This window comes from Patiria miniata, unplaced genomic scaffold (genome assembly GCF_015706575.1).
Source record: "Patiria miniata isolate m_02_andy unplaced genomic scaffold, ASM1570657v1 HiC_scaffold_24, whole genome shotgun sequence".
Classification (NCBI taxonomy): Eukaryota; Metazoa; Echinodermata; class Asteroidea; order Valvatida; family Asterinidae; genus Patiria; species Patiria miniata.
Genome location: NW_024037063.1, coordinates 16,673,031 through 16,691,112, shown reverse-complemented (window position 1 = coordinate 16,691,112; position 18,082 = coordinate 16,673,031). Strand labels below are relative to the sequence as shown.

At 39.5% G+C, this 18,082-nt stretch overlaps 1 protein-coding gene across 1 annotated transcript in view; it reads right to left on the bottom strand.

Annotated features, from left to right (window-relative positions):
- LOC119731616 (retinal rod rhodopsin-sensitive cGMP 3',5'-cyclic phosphodiesterase subunit delta-like) overlaps positions 1-14,960 on the bottom strand; it is a 28,557-nt gene extending 13,597 nt beyond the window's left edge. The window contains exon 1 of the mRNA XM_038204820.1: positions 14,715-14,960. Coding sequence (XP_038060748.1) covers positions 14,715-14,755 — 41 coding nt within the window. The 5' untranslated portion in view covers positions 14,756-14,960. The remainder of the gene's footprint in view (positions 1-14,714) is intronic.
- Positions 14,961-18,082: the final 3,122 nt, after the last annotated feature.

The window sequence follows — 18,082 nt, the reverse complement described above, 5'->3', positions numbered from 1 at the left end:
TGCATGTAAAGTCTTCATTTTGATATTCAAATGAAAGCATGAAGGAAACATCTTGTTGCATTCCCCCACCCTACCCCCAACCTACCCCCACCCTACCCCCAACCTACCCCATCTCCATTCCTATCCCCATCCCAATGTGATATGAGAAAATACACTCATACGACACGTGCATGTTACACACATGAGCTTTCATTACACAGCTGACCATAAATAATGAACACCTAACGGTGGGTGTACTCAGCTCATGCAAAATAGAATGTGTACCTGTAAATTCACCACTGGTCAGCCAGTAATTACGTGAATATTAATTTGGTTTCCTATGTAATTGATTTTTGACATATTGACATATGTACCATACAAGCACTACATGTACATGTAAAGACTTATTCAGACACACTTAACTATATGTACTACACATGTAGGTGTACAACTACATTTACTATATGGGGGGGGGGGGCCTCAGTCAGCAAATGATCCACCAAATCAAAATATAGAACACACAAATTCGCCATGACGAATAGCACCACCTATTTACCGGTAGTGTCCAAGATGGTGACTAGCCTCCCCCCCCCCCCCCCCCCCCCCAGGATGTCAAGATGAAACCTGAGAGGACTTGATTGTATAGCTTTGGAAAGTCAAGACACAAGTGCTCCTACTGGCGTACTTTAATCTCATTAAGAACAGTGAAATAACTCATTACTACTATTTTACAATATGATGTTTACAATGCATTCAACAGCTGCACATATTAAATCATTAACCAGAAATGTACATGGACCAAGAGCTACACAGAGCTACATGTGTATCTGTTTCCATGTGTACATGGACATGGACATTTATCATAACAATTTACAATGGTACATGGATTAAGCCACTTAATGGATTTAACTTTATGGTTAGGGTGAGTCTCAAAGCAGTGGTGAGCTATAAATGTCTGTTTCACATTGCTTTTATTTCTGGTGTCCACTATATGTAGTTATGTACATGCCTTTGCACAACATGAGCCCGTCCATGCCCACCTAAACACAACTCAGTTATTTGGGAGTTGAGATTACGGTACTTTTGAATTTTTTGCTTATTAAATGTTAAAGTGGTCTTGGCACAATTCACTAAACAACTTCACTCTTCTTGGACATTTTCTGCACAGTATGAGAAACGTGCCTTTGAAGGACACAAAGTTAGTACAGAAGACTTAGGCTCCTTTGACTCACTTCAAGTGCAAATATTTTTAGATGTTTAGCTCTGGGGCTATCATTCATGTTCTTATGGAGTGTATTAAAGGTACAGTCCATCATTTGTAATTTGTGCATTTTGTTCGTTTGAAGCAACAAACATGCTCAATATCTAAAGAAGTAACCTGATAATATTTCAGCTCAGCTTCAGCAGTATATTTCAAGAAAAACAATATTCTAGGATCTCGATTTCAAATCAAAAGTTGCTAAATCATGTTTTGAATTGGGCCTGAATTCAGCATCCGAGACACATTCTCACTGAGCCGATTGCAGCTACGCGATATCGCACACTGATCCGACGAATTAAAGCAACCGCCCGCGTGTGCGTGGTATCAACGCTTGCGTGCGCTTCGCCGAATAAAAAAAAACCAAACAACTAGCGGAAATTTCCAACGATGCGTCTTTAGACGCACCGTAGGATTAATGCCTTGATTTCTTCAAAATGACAGCTTCCCAGAAATAATTTCACAGGGAGTTCAGTCTCCTTACTAACTTTCAACCAAGTATGTTTTTCAACAATAATTACGTCACTTACTTTTGGGATACCGGTAGCTGCAAATGATGGACTGTTGCATGGTTTAATGTGCCAGTTTCTGTTTTGGGGTCTATTTTGTAACACAAATGTGTTGTGTATCTTATCCCCGAAACTCACGGATACAAACCCCATGATATCTCTCCCTACATGCCCCCTGACTGAACATGCACCACTACATAATTGAACATGTGTAGCAACATGCAATACAATGGTGACTTCATCATGTTCATTGTGCTTTAGTTGTCCAGCAAAAATATTCATGTATTGGTCTGTGCTTAAAAGCCCCATAAAATTGGTTCTAAATTTGTTGATCATTACCAGGCTGTACAGCGAAGCATCTCCATAAATTAGTTGCAGCCAGTGAGCTTCATGTGCTAAATATGGCACACAATCACAACACTTGCCAACATGAAGGTGAACCTACACCAATCATTCTCCCCAATCCTCAAGATATTGTCAATATCATGGAATGTGTACTGGAGACAGACCATGAAAACATTAGGTGAAATGAAATATGGCACATTTGTTGATCTTTAACACTGATCAAGCTCTTCTTCACTTCTGTGAAAACATACAATAATATCCATACAGATTGTTTGTTTGCACATTTTAAAAGCTCACTATATATAGTATGCAATCAAGTTGGGAGGACTCCACTTTGCTCTGTTTTCCACTTTCTGCATATAGCTTGGATTTTTTTGCTGTACTGAAAATTATTTGACTTTTATTCCATGAAGGCTGCTACTTTTTTTTTTTTTCAATCTTCATATATGAATTTACTTCCACTTTCATATACACTTAAGACACTGCTTTGAGGGAAAATCCTGACCAGCATGACAAGGATTAAAGTCAGTTTCTGAGTACTGTCCTATAGTTCTACATGTTTGTTTATCTGGCATAAATGTTTCCAGAGTCAAAAGTCTAGCTGTCCCTCTCGTTTCTCTCACAAAGAGGTTTGAGATCTAATCTCATTGCTAGAAGGCATTAATTCCAACCAGATTTCTGAGACTTCCAGGGTGTCCAATGTTCTTTAAACTAAAAAAAAACAGTTTGCAGTATTGATTTATGTGCACCATGCATACACTCTAACACCGCGTTCCCACTTGAATTTGGAAAAGGTGGATCACGATCCGGCATTTTGGTGTGATCGTTATCTTACCGCAACGAAACCGCAAGTCGCGTTCCCACTTATGCTTGATCCACCTTTTCAAACGGAAATGTTGGGTCTGAAAGGTCACTGAGTTCGGAATTACGCGCGCTCTGTGGAGTGCCAGTAGTGTTGCATGCTAGGCCAGGATGGGTCAGTTTTTAACAGCGCTATGAATTCACCGACAAAAATTACGCGAATTCACCGACATAAATCACGGATAGAGGATCCGTACGTGCATAAATTAACTGGTGAAATCGAGCAGCGCCGCTCATTGTGTGACATCACGGCAGAAACCAATGCATCGATAAGGGATTCCCTGGTTCTGAAGGTTCTCATTGGTTAAAAATGGTCACATGATGTACTACGACATCTTTTCCAATTTTCTATAATCAATACTACAGATTTGTCACCTCCAGACGCACCGCGTTATCGGCACTATTCTCATTGCGTATTCGTAAGCTTTTCCATGATTCTGTGCCAAATTGAAGTGTTTTGGTGAGTGCGGACTCAGAGTCATTTATGGATGGAAAAATAAGTAAAATTTCTCGAAAAAAAAATGGTTTAGAAATGGAAGAATACGCAACGAAAATTGTAAAAGGCCTAGTGTAGTTTCAGGATATACCACGTGCATGCGCGGTGCTAGCCCGTAGTTCAGCGGTTGTTTATTGTGCACGTTGTGTACATTGGAAATTTTCACATGAGCTACATGCCTGAAAGCGTGTTTCTTCGTTCTTAAGACCGCAACATTTTCGCGCCACTCGTGCACCGTGCGGATGTTGACAGGTCAAATTGCCGGATCAGATCCACCTTTTGCGTTCCCATCTGCCGTGATCCGCCAATTGCTGGATCTGATCCACCAATTGGGGGATCTGTATCCTGGTCCAGAGGTGGATCAGAAAAGGTGGATCTGATCCTGATCCACCTTATAACGGTTAGCGTTCCCACTACACACAATTGCCGGATCTGATCCACCAATTGGGGGATCTGATCCGGCAATTTGGCAAAAGGTGGATCAGATCCCCCAATTGGTGGATCAAGTGGGAACGGGGTCTAAACTACATATCCAAACAAAATGCTGGAATGACAACACACTTTTGGTAAAACTACAATTTGAATGTGCACATGTGCGTATATATATAGACAGAACTTTATCCCAAAGGTTTATTAAAAACTTTGTTTACATTAAGCCTAACTCCCTAGGCATTTTGGCTAGGATTAATAATATACAACCTCAATCCTGCAAAATCCTCCTTTACTTCTTAAATGTGGTCCTTAGAGGGGTGACCACTAAGTACCTCAATCCTGCAAAATCCTCCAGCAATCATTGTCAATATGTTGAGGAAGAGCCAGTGACATCCTGGAGAAATGCGGAGGATTTCAAGTATAATGCCTAAATTGATGCACGGCTGAGCACAAACAACACAATTAGGTCCGGCCCAAAACCTTGACATAGTGCATCCTCCAAAATCAGCCACATATTTTCGCCATATAGCCTCAATCCTGCAAAATCCTCTATTTTGGAGGATTTGGGAAGGTTAGGGTTAATATTGTTTTTAACTACAGGTTTGTGTCCCTGTGTTTTTATGAACACTACATTCATACACACTGCATATTACATGTACAGGTATGCATGCGAAAACCCTGAAGACCATCTTTATAAATGATATGCATATATTCATCTTGCCAATTGCAACGTTAGTAGGCGATACATTAACTGTAATTGTGATAAAATAAATATGCAGGACAACCTAGATATAATTTACAGGATCATCATTACAATGAAACCGATAAATAAACTCAATAGCTCAAGTGAGCCTGTTATTTCAGCAGGATCCATATGTCACCACTGTCAAGTATGCGTATCTCAGCGGGAATGGGAGGAATTACCCTGGCAACAAGGTCTCTTTACTCAAGTGGAAAACATGGATAGCAAAGCATCTGCAGAGACAAGCGATTAGTGTCACACTCCTGTTGTGTGGTGTGCACGCGTATGGTCCATCAAGACTGAGCACTGTTATGTAGGCCAATAAAGCCTTCATGTATTATTGGAAAAAGCTTGCATGTATAATGAGTAAACATGCACTTTACTGAAAAACAGTAAACAGCAGTTGAGGGTGGTTACTTCTTGACAACAGTGCTGGCCACAACAACTATTTTAGGCATCATGCATTTTCCCAGCCAATATTAATTTTGTTGTTTGCATTTTGCTTTTCATAAGATCTTTACTATCTAAAGAGAATGTTAGGTTTTCTTGCTGACACCCGAGTTTTAATTTAGACATATGTTGGCCAAATCCTGTTATCATGCAGATTGTACATATATCTATATACCGGTGAATGTACAGGTAGTACCTGAAAATAATTGTCAGTCACGCAACGAGCCCAGCATTTATCCAAAACTACTAGTGACATTATTTGCATGCACTGCTCATCAATATATCTATATATTATACAAGCTCATTACTTCAGCATCCACTCCATTATGGGCCCTAGACTCTTTCACTGAAAGTCATGTACACATGTACATGTGTCTATTCAGGATTCTTTCTGCTTGCTTTCCACAATTACACACACACATCTCTTCCCCTCCAGGGGCATGTGAGTTCCACTTCTAGCCAAGTCTGACCCTTGTTACAGTTTAGCTTGGACCAGTTTCATGGGGGATTAACACTTCCCTGAGATGTGTTGCAGGATCAAACCTTGGCGCCTGTGCAGATTGTAAGGAATTACCTTAGAACCAGGGGGATTTGTAGAAGTGGCTGCAGCAAATCTTTCAGTGGCAGACACGTAAATCCTGGTTTAGGTGGCTGTGTATTTGTGCATGATACATGTTTGCGTGCCAGTCTACACATCCTCGTGCACAACATAGAATGTGAGCTTGCTGATAATGCATAGTACATGGACATCCTGCATTCCACTTACGTGAACATTGCACAACATTCCTATCAAATACAAAGGTTGTGATGAAAGAGGTCAAGAACGTTAGCAACTTTTGCATACTGCAACTGACAAGAATACCGTGACTCCATTGTTTGGTTTGTCTTCCTAAAGCCAGAGCTAGTTCCCCCCATTTTAGTCTTCAAGCTCCATCCCTCAGACTTTCTTACTGTGCAACACCTTGCAAGAATCCCGTCTTCTGCCCTTATATAATTATTTAGTTTTCAACAAAATGTGAAAACATTCATATCGGTTTTTTTTAATGTATGGGTTTCTTTCTTCCTCTCTAGCTGACACCTTGATTAGTCTTTAATCTTGTGGTCTTGGTGTTGGCAAATTCCATAAAGACACCCTGATGAAGTAACGTATTTAGAAAGCAAATTTGTGGACATGTACTGGGTATCTCATTTTCGTTGTTATCACTGAGTCATCAGATGGAAATGCCAATGCACTACAGACTCCAACCATGTATTATGTATGTATCAACAGTCAGTATGTTTCTCCAACCTCTGTAGAGTAAATGTACATGTATTTCCCAAGGATCTCCTCTTATTACACGTACATGCCGTTTAACTTCTGAAGCCTTTAAAGAAAAAAAGAATTCTCCATCACCTCATATCCCCTGGGTAAGAGCCTGAGAACACTCTAGTGTCCAACATAGCGTGGAGAAAAATTATCTGAAAAGTGCCATTTCTGCAACAATAAACCCCAAGGGATTGCGGGGCAAATGGGACTGTAAGTGTAAAACCATCTCAACTGAAACACTCAATGGGTTTCATTTTGCATGTACTGTAAGTGCATCTGTTCGCAGTACTTGAAAAAAAGTCATTAGTGATGATGTGTGGGCATACTAAATTAATGGAAGCACTCAAGACGAACACAAAAAAAGGGCAGAGGAGGTTGAAATGAACAACTACACTCAGACTCTTTTATTTATAAATTGTGCCGGTTTTGGAGATGGTGTTGTTGTTTTTGGTTTGTTATTTGTTAGCTTACCAGACAATTTTAAGACAAAGATGATGAACAACCAAGCTATGTAAACATGGTAAAAGCTCTATGATGGCAAATGCTGGCAATGCAATTTGCCAAGCTATACATGTACATTTGTTGAATCCACCATGAACGTTTGTTACTTAAGTCTGAACAGCAATGGGATGATTCCATGGATTACTGTTCCATTAATTTTGTCCAATTTTTGAAAAGTAAATTCATATTGGCCAAATGAAGATGCTGAAATAATGCAGTGAAAAAATCCTGCCAATGGCAAACATGAAAATGAGAATCAATTAAACACCTGGCTACAAATGAAATATTAATGAAACAAAGCTACTAAAACCACTGGACTTGACAGATACAGACCTGGTAGCAAGAACAAAACTTCACTGGCTGCTCAAAAACTACATTTTACTTCATTGGTTGGGGTTCAAACACCCAACCACTGGCTAGTTTGAATTCAACAAAAACAACCTGTACCATAAGTTCTACACAGCATAGTAAGTTCCTCATCACAGCATAACATACCGGTACCAGTAGGTGTAGAAACAAGCACTTTCATCTGTGAGCAAGATTTGTCATGTATAACCACAACCACAACGTAGCAGGTCGGGGTTGCATGACTGTATTAGCTGCCCAAACACTCATTTTCCTTACTATCTGCAGGTTTTAGTTTTGGTTTTAAAACAAAAAATTAAGGAGTTGTACACTACATAATCCTGATATTTCCAGCAGGCACTGAGTAATAAGCAGGCTTGGACTTATAAATGTGATGTCATTAAATGAAGTCCTCATAATCTACAGCACTCTTACATGTACAATGATGTACCGTACATGTATGTAATGAACACCACATTAGATTTTTTAAATCCCTGACCAGAGCCAGGCCCAAGCTGCTACTCAACGGTGAAAATGTAATTTGGACTGCAGGTGATGGGAAGAGCGCCCCTCAACAAGATTGCTTTTTCACTGTAAGTTCTTTTAATTGTTTCTCACCCAGAGGAACATTATAGACCTTTGTAAAATAAGTTTGCATCCTAAAGGCCAGTTCATACATGTACTTGATGTGCATACGAATGCATGATCACTTTGCGACGTCAAGTTCTTCGGGCTGCGATTCTCAAAAATTGAACAAATTTCAGCTCCGGCGAATTTTGAAACGAATGTTTCATGACATTAAAGTCTCCTTGGATTTGCATTCGCATGAAGTATCAGCCTTTAAGCAAGGATGTTTTTTTTGCCACATGATGCGTTCTTCTTTATACTCAACCGGACTGCCGTGACTGTCGTGACTGGTTTGTACGCTCTACATCAGTATGCACTTGCAGGGACAGATAGAGCTGGTTATTATACTCATGTGTGGTTCACTACAGTAAAAGTGCCTGAGGCTGACTATGGATAATCTGCCATATCATAATCATTCAATCATACACATTGTATGTACACAATAACACAAGGTACATTGTTATATCATACATGTATGACAATGAATGAATGAAAAAAAGAACCGTAGTCCACGTTCAAAAGGCTGGGTCCTAATCTCAAAGCACACACTTATGCTGAGCACAGAATTGTTGCTATATTCAAGCAAATGCAGCCTGGTAATTGCTTGTGGTTGGTTCTCCCCCCCCCCCCCCCCCCGAAACGTTCTTACACATGAGGGTTCTCCTTATTACTTTTAATACTTGTGTTTAAATTCAGTCCACATCATTGGGCTTAATTGTTAATTTCAATTTGCACCAAAAGATTTCATTGTGTGTGCAGTAAAATTCACAAAATTTTTCCTAGTTTCGGCAAATTTGTCCCAAGTGCGGTTAACTCAAACTTGCTCCCATGGTGTCAAGCAGCACACTCCCACCACTACCTGCTCTCTCAACCTGGTATTGGATCATTTGCATATAGTATCCAAAATGTGTGGATACGTATGCAAATTAGGAATAGTGACTGTTTGTTTTAGTATGCAGTGTCTGGGTTGTTTTTGAAAAAATGAGGCAGTTGTTGAAGCACCTCCACCCGCTATTTTGGAATATGTTTGTCTTCGGAATCATGCGGCAACTCTAAAAACCCTGTCATGAGTAGAAAAGCAAATAGTTTACTTCAATCACAAAGCTGTGAGTGTCTTGCAGCAACCTTGATAAGTTGTACAATAACAGGCACCACGACAATCACAAGCTGCTGGTATAATAGGTCATTTTCAGTCACCACACCACAACTTACGCCTCCTTTTAACCATTGCGCAAGTTACACCATAATGTGTTGCACAAGTTGCGGACGTACGCACTGTAAAACTCTTGTGCAATTGTCATGACTGAAATGTTGTGCACGGTGAAATAATGCACAGCTTGCACAATCAATTGTGGCACAAGTGGACTTATGCCATTGCATAAAATTTGCTGCTGGACCTTGGAAAAGTTTGATTAATCGTATGCTATGTGAAAAGGAACAGACATTAGAAATTGACAATCAACCCCAATAATGTTGTGGAACGAAATTAAAGATAAACTGCCTGTGCTCTCCAACAAACTCCTTGAATAAAAAGCCTGCTCTCTTCTATTTTGGTCAGCTGCGTATGTGCACTCTGCCATATGAGTAGACTGGTCCCCGGTCCCCACGTTATTGATTCTAAAAACCACTCTGCCCTGAGAGAATTGAATTATTGTTTGGTCATAAATACTTGGGCTATTTTTTTTCAGTAAATGTCTCATTCAAAAGTGAAGAACTGTCACCAGCAAAATACATTCAGTGCTCAATGTTACGACAACATCTACTTTTCAGCGTGAAACTAAAAAATATGGTAGCATAAACTGTACATCTGAAATGCATGTTTCCATAAAACTTGTTTGATAGTGTTTAAGTTTACAGTGTAAGTGACGGTTCATCCTTAGAAGGTCCACAAACTTGTGGCCTAATACATGCAAATATCCATATAACTACCGGTAACATCATATACCTCAAGTAAGTTTTCCCAGTACATTATTATCTAACTGTCATAACGCTTTTAACATTCAAATTAATTGAACAGCACCTACATATATGCATATTTTCTGATCAAGTCAGGTAAGTATCCACAAGCACAAGTCTGCTGCATAAACGTCGCAAAATCAACATGATTTTGCAGCCGTAAACAATATCAATCAAGTGCTCGTGTGAATGACATTACAGCAGATTGACCTTCTAATACCACAGTTGCTATAGCAACTGAATCAGATACCATAAGTAGTGATTACATCCTAATGTTGTATAATTTGTGCAGCAACAAACTTGTCACACAGAAGTAACCAGTGCAAGGGCTTAGTGTACTAACAGAGCTTTGTCTAAAATGTCATGTATACCCCAATATGTACATGTGTTGTCAAGGCAACAAGCTGGTCTTTATCTTCAACAGCCAAACTGATTATCATGTCTATACAGTTGTAAATGTTTATCATGTCATAGGCCTATACAGTTGTACTGTTTAGGTAAGTACATATACATACATGTACATAGGTAAACAAAAAAATACTTCCACTTCCAGATACCCAACCGACCCTAAAAACAACTCTCAAAATGATTAAATATATAGAATAAGAACACAAAACAAGCTAACAATAAGGATAAAACTAATGACAAGGTGGGGGCCATAAATAAGTTCAAAAACTAATCGAACACAAATGGAATTAAAAAAACAACAAAACTATACAAACAAAAATATGTTGGTCAGGAAAAGCACAGTTATTTCAACTACTATTACCCACAGGTATGCATTCTCGCACATATTTTACAAGGGACACACAAACGTAGGGAAAATCTCACAAAATTACAGTACAAATTGATTGCCACACATGTACATGATTTAGCAAACTGGTGATGGCACAAACCGGGAAACATTTAGTTATCAGTAAAGAATGACTGCTTCAGCTCTCTTACTCTTACAAAATGAGGGAGTGAGTTAATGACAGCTGAATCCTTGATGTGGGAGGGTAAAGCGTTCCACAGTCTGGGAAATCTATGGGAGGGAGAGTGAAAGAGAGCTTGAATACGGGCAGGAAGGTGACGCAATGTGAGTGAATCAGGGTGTCTTGGATTGATGAAAGCGTTGTCAGTAATAACTTCACACTAACAGATACCATATAAACATTTGTAAATGAAGGAGCAGGTTAGAAAATCACGTCTGGATGAAAGAGAAAGTCAATTCAACCAGTCCAACCTATCCTTATACAATGTCATCTGACCTTGCCTTTGTTTCAACGCTATGCGAGTTGCGCGGCTCGCTGCACACGCTCAACCCGACTGGGACCTTGAGGGCTGAAAAACTGCGAACGAAATCAGGCCAACTTGAGTCACTCTTTAGCCAGCAAAATTCTCCAAAATTTTTGTTGGGGAAAGAAAAATTTCTCAGTATTTCAACAACCAAGGTTGAAAACTCAACTCAATTTTCAAAGGAGGCTTTTCTTCATTTTTTTGCACATGAGAGGGAAGTCAAATGATTTCAAAATAAGGCCAACGACTAGACTAATTAATACATGTCCAACCATGGTCCAACTGTTTAAAAAGACTGTCCTCTTCATTCAGTGTCATTAGTCTGGTGGCTGACTATGGAGAAATGAGTAGCAGGGCAATTCCATGGGTAACAGACTGACATCTTGGGAGGGGTTTTCACAATGTATCCCTTCTCTAAGGATGTTGAAGTTAGGACCCAAACTCAAGAACATTTTTGTTCATTGCAAGTGCCCCTATAACCTGCAGTTTTTCTTTCCAAATTTAGTCTTTGTTGGGGTCCGGTAAACTTATGTGTTGCCATGGTAACAGACTGACACTTGCGCATCCTGCCTTTTCCAAACTGAGTGTTCAGTGGAAAAACTCTCTGAAGTTGGCAAATAAAAAGTAATGGTACACTAAATATATTATAAAGCTAAGTCCTTGCTGTTTATAAATGGTGGTGGTTTTCGTAAATCACTGCCGGGTAAAATGGTGTGATCAAAAATATGCTCGGTAACAGACTGACATCGGTGGTAACAGACTGACATGCTCTGAGTTCATGTGCAACATGCACAGTAAACCTACATGTATGACCTCTTTGTCATGTTCTTTTCCTGTTTAAACTGAGGCTTTAGGTGTCTGTAACCCTTGTGTAAGTACAGGTGTGATTTTGGACGTAAAATTCAAATTTGGGCCAAAATCAAGAAAAATGATGATTTTGGCCCAAAAAGTTGATATAGCGCCCTCTAGTGTTGCAGTAGGATGGCGAAGGTTGTTTGAATGCTTCTCTATTGACTCAAACAATATTTGTACCAAATTTGAATGCATTTGAATGCAAAATGTACAAATTATGCCAAAAATAATGTTTTTTGACAAAAAAATTCAAAAACATAAAAAAGTAAAGCACAACCAAATGAGTTCAAATTATTATGTACCTACTAACCACCATTCTTGCCAAATTTCAAGAAAATAGGCCAAAGCACATGGCTGAAGTAGTGGTCAGAATACCTTCACCTGGGCCATTGATTTAGCTATGCACTTTACCCACAATGCCTTGCATCTAGAGCCATAGACTTGTACATGTGTCAGTCTGTTACCGTCAGTCTGTTACCACAGGCGTCAGTCTGTTACCATGGTTTATTTCAATAATAACAAAATGGTACATGAATTTTCTTTGTCAATTTTGTTCATAGCTTGATGACCACAGAGAATCCAAAAAAGGAAAGTTATTCTAACTAATATAAAAGACTAAAAAAAAATTTTAGATATTTTGGTAACAGACTGACACTTAGTTTTGGTAAAATTTAAAAGCGGCAGGATTTTGGGTAAAATGCAAAACAAATTCAATGTTGTAATTCTAGGCAATAAAACGTGGCTTTTTGCTTAAAAATTACAAAATTCAAGAAAATTTGTCAAAATATACTTAATTAATTGGCAAAATATGCCTAAAATTGCAATTTATTAACATTTTGCTTTTTAACCAATAAGTGCCTTTCTCACCCATTTTCATGTCAATTTTGCATTTGATGAAAAATTGAGTGAATGTTTGTATTCTGTACCTTATCAGCTTCAAAATGGTAGCCAACATGACCATTTATTATGAAACACAATTTATGATTCTCAAGATGACATTTTCATGGAATTGCCCAGTAAATAGAGACTTGTTCCCAGTTCATGTCACGTTTCTTTTGGCACAGTTGATTGATGCAGTACTAAAGTTCACCACGGAAGTTATGAACAGTTTCAAACTTCCGCAGCCCCTCCACGAATACCAAAGGAAGGTGAGGGATAACCACGGATCATGTACAAAGGATGAAAATGGTACTCCCACGGATTGTCACGAATTTCAAACCGTGGAGATCCGTAGTTCAAACCGTAAAGGTGTGACTGGGGCTTTAGAAGATTATAACATCACAAATACTTTTTTTCATTCATCAGTCACATTTTCTGAATATTCGAATCATATATATTCATATGCCGTTATCGAATATTCAAATATTCTGTATATTCGACAGACCTATTTCGATTTCAAATTTGCACCAACAGATTTCATTATTAGCCCTAACGTCACCTAAAGCTACAAAATACCACTAGTGGTAAACTGTAGCATGAAATACTTTACTAACTTTAGCATAAAAGATGTTGCATTCTACATACCCCGGTACACTTCCGAGTAACTTGGACCCACCTTAACGCCTTTCTAACATTCAGACATGGTCTGGCGATAGTAGGGTCCAAGCTAATCCGTACATGTATATGCCGAGCAACACAATTTTGTCCTTGACCTAAAAACCCAACATTGCCCAACAAAAACATCAGATTTCACCCTCAAAATGGCCTACAAATAACTAGATATGCCACCTGAGGTATGAGTGAGATCGATGATTAAGATCGAGGCACTAGAGTTGACTTACGATCTGGATGAAAAGTAAAATTCCCGTTCAATTCCGAGATCTCCCCTCACGATTGTGAACGTGTTAAATTTCTAACTCGTTTTGAACAACGCGATGTGTTCCTGCCCAGCGTTCATTCAAATGTCCCAAGCCTGATTCCGTTACCGAGCACGATGCTTTGATTATGATAATAAGTAGACTGGATCTCGTTTGTAAACACAAGTACATTTTGAACGATGATAGGGAGTCGGGAACTAGGGCAGCTTGAACTGGTTCCCTTCATGATCAGTACAGTCAGAATTATGAGTGGAAACCAGTTCGAGCTAGCTAGGTCCCAACTCCCTATCAACATTTGAAATGCATTTGTGTTTACAAACAAGATCCAGTCTACTTGGTACATGTTCCAAGTGTGGCCTTTATTTTAATACGGAGGTAGTCCAGTAAATTGGCCACATTTATGGGGCTACTTACAATCTAGTTTTTTTTAACATACCGGTAGTTGTGCCTCCAGCTCTAATGCGATGAGCATTGGCGTTGGAGTTACTCAAGCAATAAAAAAACCTTACAGTACCGGTAGTTCTTAAAGTTCTGCTGATCTAGGGCCTATCTCATCTGTAATTATGACATAACTACTTGAATAAGCCAATTCTACATCTCGTGTGGAGCACTGAACATGCCGAAGTTTTTGGATAAGCAAACGCACATGATGCGCAAGCCTCCTACTGTACTGATCAATTGGAATTGGTCAAGGTCAGCCTGGCGTGTTTTGTTTATTTAAAAATATACATTGTTAATGAGATTTTGCACATGCGCAAGCAAAACGTCAAAATGGCTTATTCAATGAAACACAACCCCGCTCTTGTGTAAATCGAACGGCATCCCATTCGGTGAATCTCCCATTCCAATGCAATGGCAATATCAATATGACCACACTCCACGGTTGTTTGCAAATGCAAAATGAATTGCAAAAAGGGGAAAACATCATCATGGCAATGGCATGAATGGGGAAAAGGATACAACTTGAAACCGCCCATAATTTGTTCCGCTCTGGTCGGCATTCTGCCTGCTCTGCTCGGACGTCACCACTACACTGTTGGAAAAACAGATGTCCCTTGAAATGTAAAACTGTTCAGCTATGATGAGAAAAACAACCCTACCAGTAGTTTTCAGGGTTCGTTTCAGTACCACACACTACTTCAAATTGTACAACACGATCACACAAATGCACATTGCATGTTGTTGCACGCGCTGTACCGTGGGATTTACGTATGTTGTGCCCATTCTTGAAAATCACGCATTCTCGAAAATGGGCATGCACATTCTCGAGAATGGGCGCGCATTCTAAGAATGAGCGCCCATTCTTAAGAACGAGCACGCGTTCTTAAGAATGAGCGCTCATTCTTAAGATTGGTTGGGAATATCACGTGCACAATTTATGAATTTTGCCCAATCTTAACAAACATTGCACGACATAATTATGTTAAATGAATTGTATAGCGGTTAAAAGGGAAACAATTCATATAAAGAGGAAAGAAAATGTGCTATGCTTCTGTACTCGTATAATTACGATAATTTGAATCAAATTAAACCTGTTATTATTGCTTTTTTCTGCCCACTATGGGAAGTTTTGTAATAACGGAGGACTGGGAACTAGTCTGGGAAGTGCTTTGTTTAGGCTAGACAAGTTACAAGTCCCTGCATGTATCATATGCGTGCCACAAAAAAAAAAACGATGTCCAGAAGCTGCCAAAATTGCTCTTTTGACTAGATAGAATCCAGCTCTGCGACGTTATGGTGAGATGTGAACAATAAATTGGTGGCAATTTAAATGGGAAATAGCATTAGCACTATGGGATGTCGCAGTATTCATTCTCATTCTTCACATTCTTCATTCTTACGTCCCCCCCCCCCCGCTTTTATTATCCCAAAAATCAGAATTCTTTGCACTAGTATTATTATGTCTCTTATATTTTCCCGGTCCCCCCCCCCCCCATATTAATACGCCTTTACTTATCATATCCACTCTACTTTTCAGAGCCTTGCGTTGCAACAGTATAATTATTGAGAATCAGTGAACGAGGATTCAGCTAGACTTGCCAAGCGCAGCCGGTGCTCGGCATCGACAAGACCGTTATCTTGTCGCGCATTCTCGAGAATGTGCGCTCAATCTGGAAGAGTTATTTTTTGCCAAGATTGAGCAAGGATCCAGTTGCACATTCTCAAGAATGTGCATGCCCATTCTCGAGAATGCGTGATTTTCAAGAATGGGCACAACACGTACAGTGCAGTGGCAACCAAGGAAGCTTTTATCGATCCGAGGTGTTTAATTTCCAAACGTACAGATGGTGTCCATATAAATTATGTATTCACTCTCTGCAGAAATTCTCATCCACTTTTAAATACAACTAAAACTCAAAGCAATGTACCTTTTCTTTTACAGATAAGCTGAATAAAGTAAAGAGTAAAATGAGGGGAAAATAACGTATTTACTCAAAATACTCGTTCTAAACGTAAAGTATTTGACAATAATTTAGTCGGATACCTAAAGTTAGCTATATTAAAGTAAAACGTATGAGAGTCTGGGTACAGATATTTAAGGTATAAAAATATCATTCCGCAAGCAAACCGTCGAATGCAAACACTCGGCGCGGTGCAGACGATATTTATTATTAATCATTTCTGGTAATGAAACCAAGGATTCCTCAAAAGCGCCCTAGCACTGTAGCTCGCAAGCCTGAAGAAACCTGTGAAGAGAAGACAATGAGAAGAAGTTACAGTTTTAGAGGTGGGACGAAAACCCTAGAAGAATATTCTGGGGAAAACCCACGGAATCAGGCAGGGGCTGAAAACCCAATCCACATTGGCCCAGGCGGGATATTCGAACCCGGGTCACAGAGGTGGAAGGCGAGGAAAGTACCGCTACGCCAACCTGACTCCCCCATTATTAGGAGTTTTCACGATTACCCTTACACAAGCCAAAACTCACACGAGCTCTATTCGGGAACATAAACATGATGATCAAAAACTTTGGAAAATTATTAAATCTGCTGTTCCCCATACAGACGAAAGAACCTGTTAAATGTGATGACCGTTGTGTGAAAGTTCTCAAATCAGTTATTAATACTCCAAACGATTCTTCACTAGTATAGCCAAGACGATATAAAAGGCTGCCAGGGGCGGATCCAGGAATTTGTGCAGGGGGGGGGGTGTCATCATCCAGGGGGGCTGGTACCATATTTCAATAGGGGTCGCTGTTCAAATTCAACGATTATTCACGATAGATTACCGCAGAATGGTGTACAAGTACCCCCTATCCAAGCTGGCTCTGTCCGTATATTGCACAGGCGGACATTATACCATGAGTGTCAGAGCGGGGGGTGTCAGAGCGGGAGGTTGTTCGCATTATTTTTTAGGACTCTTTTCTATGAACAATTTTTTTTTGACAGAGCCGATCCGCGCCTGAGGCTGTTAAATTTAACTATATATATGCTTGTTCTTGGTTCACTCCTATTCCATGGCGAACAAGTGCTTTGATCATGTGATATAGATGAAGGTTTTGTGAATGACGAGCTCTACATAACTTGGGCAAATCGACTGCAGGGTATTGAAAAAATAGACTTTTAAAGGTTGGGGCTAAACAAATCTCCATAACTTACATTATCAATCTCACTATTGCGTGCTATCAAAAATGGGAAAATGCTGTTGTCCATAATCATGCATACAAGAGTGGTTAATAATTATCGCCCTATCACAATATTGCCTTTTATATTTCTAACATTCTTGAGAGCCGCGCCTGCCATACACTGCTTTTTATGAATACGTGCATATTAATGACCTTCTCTCCCCGTCCAATCCGGATTCAGACCTCAGCATTCTACACAGACCACTCATGATGATGTTTGTGGTCTCATGTAATCTAATTTGGATGAGAGTTATTCAGTTGGCGCTCTTTTCTTGGACCTCGGTGATCATCATTTTATCCGAATGGTTTACCGGATTCTGTCTCTGCAGTGTAAGATCGTCATAGTATTCACGACACGGTTATGGCTCTGAACAGATTTCTGATATTGAAAACACCCTCAATCATTAGCTCACTAGTCACTACAGTTTCTGACTGGATAGATTCACTTTGAATATTTCAAAATCAAAGGCTATGCTCTTTGATCCTCCCAAACAAAAACAAAATCATCCCATGTTTGCAATGTTAGACTTAACAACGACTTTACTAGAGACTGTCACTGAATTTAAATGTCTTGGTTTGTTGTGATTGTAGTAATCTTAATGGAACAAACATCGAGGTCTTGTCAGCAAACTTAGCTCAAAAACTTCGAGTTTTCAAACGATTACGGCATTACAATGTTAACCGATCAACTCTTCATATACTT